This window comes from Elephas maximus, chromosome 7 (genome assembly GCF_024166365.1).
Source record: "Elephas maximus indicus isolate mEleMax1 chromosome 7, mEleMax1 primary haplotype, whole genome shotgun sequence".
NCBI classification, from domain to species: Eukaryota; Metazoa; Chordata; class Mammalia; order Proboscidea; family Elephantidae; genus Elephas; species Elephas maximus.
Genome location: NC_064825.1, coordinates 76826468 through 76838453, shown reverse-complemented (window position 1 = coordinate 76838453; position 11986 = coordinate 76826468). Strand labels below are relative to the sequence as shown.

Below are 11986 nucleotides of genomic sequence, written 5' to 3'. Positions count from 1 at the left end.
TCTTTCAATGCCAAGAAGGGCTGTCTCTAAATCTGGGGTTAAGATTTTGTTAACAAGAGGAAGGAGAGAGTTTTTATAAAAGGATTATTTAATTATGTTTGTAGTCTTTACCCTGATTAATATGTCATAATTGCCTTCAGCCTGCTCAAGCTGAATGACTGGGCTTCAGCGTGTGTTCAACAGCTATGAAACATATAAATGACTATGTATGTTTGGACTCCACGTACATATTCTCATCAATACATTTGACTGGGACATTAGTATGCAGCAGATGGGACAAAAATCACAACAGGCAACTTTATTTGAGAATTTGATCAAAAAATCAAGAAAAATAAATAATTAAAAGGAGCCGAGTCTCTATTATGTCATTACACAAAATAAACCAAAATATACAGCAACATTTACCATGAGATCATTTAAATGTATTTGCTAATGATCTGGTAAGGGGAAGATGTGATTTACAACACGGGGAACTTCTCTTAACAACCATAGACTTAATGCACTGTACTGTAGGTCACCTAGACTGGGTTAGCAAGAATGAGCAAAGTGGTAGGTCCGAAAAGGCAACCCCCAAACACCTTCCTCAGATGGAGATTTTGGTAATTGTCTGTGGTATAAAACACCAACTCCTACTCCTTATGTTGGATGGTCGTTTTGTCCATTTTTCTCCAGTGATGAGTCCATTTTAAATACTTCAGTTATTATGAAGACACTCCAAGTCCACAGAGCAGCAGACACTTCCATTCTGTACATCAAAGACATGCATGTTAGCCATTTGAGATATAGAATATAAGTCAAGTACCAGTCTGCCATTTTTATATTCAAAATGAACATGTATATTTTGAGACAAACTCTAAGAATGCTATAGAAAAATTACTTTAAAAAAAAAAAAAACTAGAAAAATAATGGAAGGGAAGGAAGGACTTATGAGATACCCGCCTCCCAGATCCTTCTCGCTGGCGTTCTCCGAGCAGTACAAACTCATTCCCTTGCCTGGGCTGAAACTATGTTTGAGATTGTGCCCTTCTACTTCTAAGATTTCACACAACCTTATTCACTGGACTTATGCCAAAGAACGTTTGATTCTTTCTAAAATGAGTTAGAATCGACTCGACAGCACTGAGTCTGGGTTCTTTCTAAAATAAACCTCTGAAAGATGACAATTTGCTATTAACAAAGCTAATCAAAAGGGCCACAAGACTCTGAAGGCAAATCAGGAAGGAGTTCCAGAAAGGTGTGCATATTAGAGATAAATATAGAGTCTTTCATGGTGACTCTGAAGGGCACAATATATATGTAAGTGTATAAATTCTTGGAAATTCATTAAAAATTAGTCACATGTATTAATGTAAATACTCCTTTATAATCAGTCTTGTTGTTCTTGTTGTTGTTGGGTGCTGCCATGTACATTTTGACTCATAGTGATCCCATATTGACAGAGTAGAATTGCCCCCACTGGGCTTTCAAGGCTATAATCTTTACAGGAGCAGATTGTCAGGTCTTTCTCCCGCATAGCCATTGGGTGGGTTCTAACTGCCAGCCTATTGGTTAGCAGCATAGTGTTTAATTTTTGCACCACCAGGGTTCCTTATTATCACCTGTAATGAATCTCAAAGAACTGATATTGAATAACATGTGTCCTAGACATTTGGCTTTTGGAGACTGATGATATCGATCAGACCACGGCTCTTTTCGCTTTATGAAGTTTGATATTATCCCTATGCTATTGGGGCTGCATCTTAAAATGGTACTTTCAAAAAAAAAAAGAATCTATGTTTATAAAAAAGCCACTAATGCCTGAAGCTGAGCCAGGGCTTGATGGGACCAAGCAGATTAGTGTTTTTAACTTGCTTAATCACGTGGATTGTAAACGTGTTTTGACAGAGATTTCCACACTGCCTAACCCTTGCCCCAAGTTGGCTACGTCACAGGTCTTCATGAAGTTTGAGGGGAAGAAAAGGGCAGTTTTTCAGTCTTAAGGATACAACAGGATGTCTCATTGGAACCCCTCCAAAAATATTGGAAAAGTTATCACAAATAATTAAATGTTGCATCAAGAGCTTCAGGCCCCTGCTTTGGTCATTGTTGATAAGTAAACAAAGCAAACAACTTCCTAGAGCACTTTTTTCTTAGCACTGACAGCTTCATGAAAAAGCTTATAAAAATATCCAGGGTAAAAGAAGGTAGACCTTTTTCCCTTTTTCTTAAATATGCAGGTCAAAATAGCTTAAATCAGCCATCACTGGTCCTAGTGCCAATTGTTAAAATTCTACAGTTTAAAAGCAAGACAGAAAGCCATTTTATTCCATGTTCATTTAGAATTTGCTTTTATACAAGATGCAGTTATGATCCATTCAGGCACATTAACCTCCTGTGAGATGTCAATGCTTGCCTATGTTTCTACTATGTCCCAGGGAATCTGTGCATTCAGAAACATCAGGAGCGAACCTCCTGTAAGTGTTCGCTGGCAATGATTCGAGGCCTAATTATCCTCAGGACAGCCAATTACCTTGCATTTGCAGGTTGTACAGGGAGATCCAGCCATTGTCCACACTGAGCCGCTGAGCCTTGACACACCATAGCTGTCCAGGCAAGTTTTCCTGATGTCATAGGTAATGTTATCAGCCAGGCAAGGGTCACTGACACAGCGGGGGCAACACTCCCCTTCCAAGATGGCTGTGTACTCACAGCTCAAATTGGGGCAAGCGAGTGGCCAGCAATCGACTTCTCCTTCCTGTGGAGAGAAAGAGAAAAATGCTTGTTTATTGTTCTTATGCACAATTCTATTCCCAAAGTTCCAGAGGGGGAAAGAGGACACAGTAATTCTCATTCTCTTCCACACTGAATGTTCCTGCTTAGCACTATGGGTACAATGTGTTTCCTCCTTAAAGACCCACCACAGATTTCACCTATTCAGTGTGTTTTGCTAACCACCAATACTGTAGCCCCCAGAAAGAGTTAGGTCCTTTCTCTGGGTGCCAATTAACAGGTGACCAGTTCCATAGAGTCGATTCTGACTCATGGTGACCTCATGTGTTGCAGGGTAGAACTGCTCCATAGGGTTTTCAAGACTGTGACCTTTAGGAAGCAGATCACCAGGCCTTTCTCCCAAGGTGACTCTGGATAGGTTTGACCTGCTAACCTTTTAGTTAGCAGTCAAATGCTTAACTATTTGTGCCATAACAGCCTGTAATTATTTTTATCATAATACTTATGATTCTTATCATAATTATTAGTACAATCCATATTAGAGTTTGAGCTCTTGAGTTTTGGGCTTGTTTCTTTCCCTCTCTGATGCTTAGCACAGTGCTTGGTCAGTAAGTGGTAATCAAATGAATAAATAGATGGTAAGGTACTGGTCATCAGTATATAAAGACAAATTAAGGACAAAAAGGGAAACTGAAGCACTGTAACATTTTCAACAACATCGTAATTTGAGTTGCTAGTATAGAATTTAAAGTTAAGGTTGGGCAATATCAGGAGAATTATTTTAGAATCATTTTGAACATAACCTATGACTAATGGACTTTCTATCTTAACAGTTCAATTGGAGCCTCTACCATGTCTTAGCATCTGCCAACTGTGGCTCCATAGATCTGCTCATGGTAGACCATTTGCCCATGTAGCCTCTTATTCTCTTATCATGATAAAAAAAAAAATGATACTATTCATAATTGTGGTAATTACTGTTCACCTGGTCAGTGCCACCAGGCTATAGGATTTGGTCAGGTATAGACCATGTCTATATTGCCCACCATGATATCATCCCAATCTGGCACACGAGAAGTTCTGTATAGTATTTATTAGCTATAACCTCTCATAATTTTTAATTTTTGTGTTACATAGCTTTAATTTCCCCTGGAAGTATTAATATATATATAGTAGGGTTTGGGGATGGATGAGGATACACTTTTGAAATTCTTTGTATGAAAATTTAATTTATTAAAATTAATACCAATTCTTCTGAGTGCCCGGTTACTGGCTTTTAGTAAAAGAAATACCATTTTTTAGTCTGACAAGGAAATTAATTCTATAGTTGTATGAAGCTTGGGTTTGTGTATCCTTAAGTCGGAGTTTGAAAAAAATGGCTATGATTTGAATTCAACTGAATTTTAGTCCTCAATCTTTAATTCAGAAAAATGTATTCTATTAAGATTACCTGCACATTCACTGGATAATTTTAGAAAATCTGACGGAAACTTAGAGCAAAATCTCTCTGAATATTTGTTTTCAAACAGTATCTATAGATTGAGTCATTAATTTCAGTGAATGTTAAACTATGGACACCCAGCTACTACCCTCCATTGCATGTCGCCTCAAGCAGAACACCCCATAGGTATGATCTCTGACAGATGAAACATCACATTCACTAAAACAATGTGTCCTAAAAGTCTTCCCATCCTTAGAAATAGTTGTTTGTGATATAATTGAAAGCAGAAAGAACCTGGTCCCAAAAACTAACCTTTTCTCTGGACTTTTAATATTAAAACAACCTTCATTTTTCTATATGAAGGTTTAGCATTCGTAAAAGATTTTTCAATGTAGGAAATACAACAGTAGTTACCATTCACTAAGCACCTTCTACGTACCAAGCACTGTTACTGTCCTTTATATATATTTGCTTATCTTCATTGCAACCCTACAAAATAGTTTTTCATACACCTACCTGTTGTACATTTGAGGAAAAGAATTATCGGTGAACCCCAAGACTGCCAAAGGTGATATCAGAAAGCTAGTACATGGGAGAGGCAGGATTAGACTCTAGGTCCCCACAACTCAATGCCTGATATTTCTGTTATGCTCTGTTACTTCTCATATTGAAACCTTTAATGTTAGTTATGTCCCAAGAAATAAAAGACTTGATGCTACAAGAACTACATGTACCAGTCAAGACTTTGAGAACTTTCTAACTAGCAGCGATTTTTTTTTTTTTAAATCTGGGTTTCCTAAAAAGAAGTATTTGCAAACTAACATCCCTTGGGCCAAATCTGCTGCATAAATATGATCTGTTTGTCTGGCATAATGTTTTAATTAGTAGAATCTAGGTACCTTTTGACAGAGTATACAATCTTTTGTTAGCCATAGACCCCATAACTACCTATTGAGTATTACAAACAGCCAGGAGCTGGAGCTTCCAGGTAATTGAGTTTGTAGCTCCTTCCAGGGTTAAGGGACAACACCTTCTAATGGAAGCTAACATACCAGACATCGGCACTGCTGGCAGCTGTGGGTCCAATTGTCTCCACTCCGATAGAGCTTATGTCCATTTTGATCTAAACATTGACTTGTGACTCTGGTGTCACACTCTGGGCAGCAGAAAAGGTCAACACTTGGATTCTGGCAATCACAAGCTGTCCTTCGGCAGAATATCTTCCCATCCTGTTTAGAAATGAAGTTAAGGAGGCTTCATCATTAGGGAAATGATGGGATGGCTGCATCATGAAAACCAAATCTTGTAAATACTTTACAGAACACATAGTAAAGATTTCTTAGAGTCGTGGTAGTATCCTGGCCACAGTTCCATTTTGTTCAAAATACATGCCTCTGCACATGCATGAGCACGTACACACACACGTACACACACACACGCACACACACACCATTTTTCTCCCTAACCTTGCCTATAGAGCTGTCAAATGAAAATGGAGACATTTCTTAGTTTAAAAAGGAAGAAGTCAATATGTTCTTTGGCAGTTCATATTTTCAAAATGTTTCCTTAAAACCATATTTCTAAGTAAGCATTATAATTAAGCTGAGCAGCAAAACGAATGTAAGAACTCATTTGGTTGAAAAATCAGGCTACTGTACTTTTTCTAGTTCATAACGATGCCGCCTAACATTTTCAAATGCATTCATCTAATTTTATCCCTCGCACAACTCAGGGAGGAAGTCTGATTATACCCTTTTTACAAAGGAATTATCTGAGGCCCAAAGAGGCTAAGTGACTTACTGAAGATCACACAGGCAGTGGTTCTCTAAGCGGCACCACCAGGTCTTCTGATTTCAAAACAATTTTCTTCCACAGACAGCCTTTAGGTTGTTCATTACAGGAGGTTATCAGGTGCTACCTTCTACCTCAAGAGAGTTGGCCAAATTATAGGTACTGTATAATTTCTGCAGTATTGGTCCTAAGGGCTTACACTTATAAAGAACTGGAGATCAACAGCACTTAAGCCTTAAGACTGAACATTTTACAGCATGCCTCATTTAGATGTGCGTTAGTCAGAGGGACTACTTACCTCAGACGATAAACAAGCTTAAAATGTAAGGGAATCTGGACAAAACGAGTGAAACATAAGGCCTGTGGCCACCATTTATGGTTTTAACTGCCTTGCCAAACATTTACAAAACCAAAGAATCTCAGGTCCTGAAGGTATCTTAAAGGTCATATAACCAGGCCACTTGACCTATATTTGAATCCTCTCTACATCTAATATATTCAAAAGTCATTCAGCCTGTGCTTGAAGCTCTCCAATCATGGAGAACTCACCACACTACGGAAGGGATTCAATGTATGCATCACTGTACATTTCTGAATGTTAAAAATTGGACTTCATATTATCTCTATCCATTGATTCTAGTTCACACCTTTGGTAGTCATAGAATTCCCAATCTCTTCTGCAACAGCTCAACTCCACAGTTCTCAGAAGGCATCTCTTATGTCTCCACTGAGTCATTTCTTCTCTGGGTTAAACATCTCTAATTTCTCAACCCTTCTCCATAGTTTGAATCCTTTCAATGTCACAGTTGCCAACATCTTCAACAGTTTTCAGTATTTAAAAAAATAATGAAAGCTATCATTAACTGAGTATTTATCTTGTACTAAGCCTTTTATATACATTATCACATTTAATCCTGATAATTCTATAGAACAGAGATTTATATCTTCCATTCCTCAGATGATATAGCTGAGAGTTAGCAAATTAAATGTAATTCTTCAGTAATGGTCTGACCAACACAAACTGGATTAGGACTCAAGGTCACCTTGTTTTAAGTACTGTTCTTTCTTTAATGCAGCCTCATTCCAATATTTACTTTCCTTCTTACTTTGGTTATGTCATAGTGTTGACTAATATTGAGCTTACTGATAACTAAAACCTATCATCTTGTGCAGTTGGTTGTTTGGGGGCAGCAATTGTAAAATTTGATGTTTATCCCTGTTACATTTCACCTTGTTAGATTCATTTCATCACCCTTTTCTATAACAATGTTTTTTTTTAAATGTTGTTTCTGTCGTACACCATAGCTCACCCTCCTTCATGCTAACATGCTGACATGTGCAAACTTAATGGACCAGCCCTCAGGGTTTTCATCAACTTCACTGATAACAATGCTGTAAGGACAGGACTTGCAGGCCTACTGTCAACTAAAGTCAAAATCCTTAAAAACATTTCATTCTTTATGGAAAATGGAAAGGAGACATGCTGGCTGCATATATAATAACTGAACACATTGAAAAATGCTTTTCCCCAAATTGTGTGTGATGGTTCTATTACCATATATAAGGAATGAGAATTCATAGCATTCCACAAATATCAGGAGATGGAAGATTACATACACACACACGTGCATGCACACGTGTGTGCATGCACGTGTGTGTGTGACAGAGATACATAGAGTGTGAGGGAGCCTAGAGCTAAGCAGGTGAACTGAATTAGAGAATTCAGTTACTCTGGACAAAGAAGGGTTCATATCATACGAATCTTCCAGCAACAGGCCTTTGGCTTACAGCTCATATAACGTTATTTCAACTCACTAATACACTTTGATTGTGTAACCATGGCCCTAAATGGCTCCCTGAGAATTTATTTTAATCAACAGAAGCTTAGAAAAGTAACGACAGCTACAACATGAAGCCATTTGGTCAGCTCAGTTATCAATGTTGCAATAATACTCTCCTCAAGTATAGAAAAACGAGACCTTAGATACCAATGTGGCCATGTTTAAGATCAATGTCAAGCAAAAAGATAAATTTTTGCAGAAAAGGCTACCACCATATGATATGCAAAGGGACCCATGTTTTATGTTTCAATGAGATCTAGGTTTTCCCCCATGTTTTGATTAAATGAATGAATGAGAATAAATGAAAAGCCTCTAGGTTTAGTGCAAAATAAAGCAACTTCACATCTCATCAATTAAGTGAAAATGCCGAATAGACCGCTCTTAGTTTCTAACATGTTTCAGAACAATGGCTATGTTCACTTTGGCTTTTGAATTACAGGGTAATTGTCAAGCAAATAATTCTTAATAATGAGAATGTCACAGGTGGCTCTATTAATTCAATGAGAATGCTATTTTAAAACATCAGCTTACAGAGCACAGCTACAATCCAAATTTGAGTCCAAATTTGGCAAAAGAATGGACCTTGCTGATGTTGAGTAATTCTTCTTTCCATAGATTCCTGCAGCCATTCCAAAAGCTTGACCTCTACCCCAGCTAGAGCGGTTAGAATGATTCCCACTTAAATATCAAACAAGTATTTTCTCTACCTTTCTGCTACAGAAGCTGAATGTTTATGCAGTTTTATAATAAAACTTCAGCTATAAACAATTAATATCATAATATTCACTTTTCTAGTAAATAAAAAATATGAATTTATTATTATGCTGTAGAAAATTATTGTATTTTTACATAAATAATGCATGCCTTCTACATTTGTTTCCCAACCACGCCCTTCCTCCATGAGGTAATTTCATAAGTGCCACTATGCCAATTTTTTTTTTTTTACATGTTGCCATACAAAAATTACCATAGTATGCTTATGACAATACCTCATGGGAGGAGGGTGTGGCTGTCAAACAAATGTAGAAGGCGTGCGTTATTTGCGTAAAAATGGGGTGCAGGCTTTATAGCATAAATTATACATTTTATTACTAAATAGTCAACATACTGATACATACACTCCAGGTTGCATATCACTTTTCTGCTACAGAGTTTGGAAGCTTTAAATCAAGGAGGTGGGCTTAGGTAAGATTATTTATGTAAATTGAATATTTTAAGTTAAACCAAGGGTTTGCAAACTGTGGCCCACACTCCAGATTTGACCTGTTGCCAATTTAACAAATAAAGTTTTATTGAAACATAGGTAGTCTCCTTTGTTCAATTATATATTGTCTATGGCTGCTTTCACACTAACATGTCATCAAGGTTCAGAATCAATGGCAGGCATCCTCAGTCATCAGGACCCATAACTTTTGCGGTGTCTCCCATGGGGTCTTCCCTCTATGTCCCTTATTCAAGTTCTCAACTTTACTCTCTTAAATCTTTTCTCAGCCTGAGATTTTCCCTTTATTCAGCTATGATTTTCTCAGGCCATCCATCATGCTGTCAACCATACCTTTATTGGGCCATGCCAATCCAAAGCTTAGAATCTGTCATCATCCTCTGCTGTCTAAAGGATGAAGTCTAAATTTCATGCCATGGCTCTGCCCCAGTCTTCATCTCCAGGTTTATCATCATCTATGATCTTCCCGTACTCTTCTTGTTCTCAATACTCTAATCTCATCATTCGTTTTATATTTCTCCTAACACAACATATTCTTTTGCTTCTGTGCTTTCGATCTTGCTGTTCCTTCTGTTTGGGATTTGCTTTCCTCATATCTCTACTTGGCTAAATTTATTCATCCTTCAAGGCCTCAGTCAAAGGTTACTTCCTCTGTAAAGCCTTCCTTATTGTCTTTTTCATCCTCCCAGAATACAACAAATTGTTTATGACTCTTCTAAGTCACGGCAGGTAGTTAATTGTTTGTGTATCACTTCCCTTTTTATCCCATAATCTCTAGCATAAATACAATGACTTGTACTAAAATGCTACTTTTCCTAGACCCTGATAAACCTGTAGACTGCCCTACTTTACTATAACACAGGCAGAAAATCAAGATATCTTCCTAAGGCTTCAAACAAATTTATGAACAGGAGAGCTACAGATGGGCATCTATGAAAAGAAGCTGAGCTGTATCTAAGATTTAGGGATCAAACAGGGAGATAACCATTCTTCACCTTATGTTTATGTGATCTGCATAATGCTGGAGGAACATAGGTTTCAAACATCCCAACCATCTTTCTGTGCCTAATAAACTAAGTGGTTAAAGCGTACACAAAAGAATTGTCACTTAAGAGGAAGCACATGGCATCTAAACAAAAACTCTAATCCATTTATGCTGGCCTAGCTTTATCACTGAACTCCATTTATTTGTGAGCACATTTCAGGGCCTCTTTTACAATCGGCATGAAACACTAGTAGCTAACCTGATGTCACTGACTCTTTACCAGAAAGGTGCCTTTTAAAAGAGATTTGACTCTGCTTTTTTCAACAGCCACGTCGACCTTTTGTTGGCTTGTGTATTTCTGCTGCAGTGTGGTTCAATTTTACTTTCCAAATTGAAATATCAAGGATAGGATTAGAAAGCTAGTACTTTATAGCCCAACCTTGATTTTACTTCTCAGCCTTCAAGATGATAGCATTATAATCATGGCTTAGATGCTTAAGTGCTAGCAGCATTTCTTATCAAAAGCAAAATGGAACACTTCCAGCCACAAATAATAGAAACAAACAAAGAAGATCACAAATAAGCTCATTTTCTATTATGAGGATGAACTAGAAAATGTTATGTGGGGTTCCTACTTCAGTTCCTAAAACCAAGCCCTCTTCTCCATCTACAATCTTTTGGAAACTGTGTTATAAACTGGGTGATAAATACAACTGGTAAAACAAAACAAACAAAAAAAGATATATGTAAAGAAATGCTGCCTGGCACTTTATTCATACAGGAGGTAGGAGTGTAGAGGTGCAACGTATCAACAAAACAAGATTACAAGAATTGTTTCTCTCCTGTGGCAATTTGAGTCTTATTCTCATAAAGACTTTGGAGGTACTTTAGGACTCAAAGCAGAACAAATTAACATAGTTAATTAATGAAACTCTGGAAAATTTTAATTATTGTAAAGTTCCCTGCTTTATTATGAGCTTAAATTAAAAAAAAAAAAAAATTCCAAAAGCTGAAAAAGAAATTTTGGTCTCATACTAGTCAATACGCAATTAAAATCCTCTGCCTATCTCAGGGACTAGAAATCTAGAAACCCCAGAAAGAATCTGGGGTCAGGCTATGGTCATCCTCAAAAATTTGGAAAACAATACTTCCTAGAAAAGAAGTGGCAAAGGAATTTATCCTTGTTTTGCTGGCTGAATGGAGATGTAATTGTGAACCTCTCCCATGAGGACCATCTCAACTCAACTATTCTAACCCGCTCTGAGTTCTTCCTTCTCATAAAAACTTTTGTCCTTTGAGTAAGGGCCACATGGTTAAATGTTGTACTTAATGGTGTAAAAGCTTGTTGAGGGTATGTCCCACATGGTTGCTAACATAGTACTGAGTTTAAGCTCAGTCAAGTTGGATTGAATGATTGCTTGACTGATTTTAAATATATCAAGAGCTATGATCTGTAGAGTATGGCAAGATGGGAACTTTGGGGTGAGAAAGTGGAGTTCAAGTTAGAGCTCAACAATTTCTATCTTGTGAGATTTAGGGCAAGTTACCTAACCCCTTTGAACTGTAGTTTCCTTATCTTTCAGAGCTGGGCTATAAGGATTAAATGTGATGGTATTTGTAAATTACAGGGTGCTTGGAACATAGGGGGAGTCCCCGAGTACTACAGACAGTTACCTTGCTTGGCTAATAACAGAGAGGTTAGAGCTTCAAGTCAACCCAGAGGAGCCTTGGAAGAAAGGCCTGGTGATCTACTTCCAAAAAATCAGCCACTGAAAACCCTGTAGAGCACAGTTCTACTCTGACACACATGTAGTCACCATATGTTGGAAATGGCTCGACAGCAACTGCCTTTTTTTTTTTTTTTTTAACATAGGAGGGGCTTAATCAATGCAGGCAATGGACCTAAGTTTGGGTATGTGGGAATATGTTTATATATAAGAGGAGCAAGCATTATGGGGCAATGGTCTAAGTACTGGATAAAGTAGTTCCACTAAATA

The 11986-nt window shown here is 37.6% G+C and overlaps 1 protein-coding gene across 3 annotated transcripts in view; it reads right to left on the bottom strand.

The window, feature by feature from the left end:
* Positions 1 to 297: 297 nt before the first annotated feature.
* The window catches only part of NELL1 (neural EGFL like 1), an 851548-nt gene continuing 839859 nt past the window's right edge, over positions 298 to 11986 (bottom strand). For all 3 annotated transcript variants that reach the window (XM_049890717.1, XM_049890719.1, XM_049890718.1), the window contains 3 exons: positions 5203 to 5379; positions 2510 to 2734; positions 298 to 745 (listed from right to left, as the gene is read on the bottom strand). In XM_049890717.1, coding sequence (XP_049746674.1) covers positions 695 to 745; positions 2510 to 2734; positions 5203 to 5379 — 453 coding nt within the window. In that variant the 3' untranslated portion in view covers positions 298 to 694. The remainder of the gene's footprint in view (positions 746 to 2509; positions 2735 to 5202; positions 5380 to 11986) is intronic.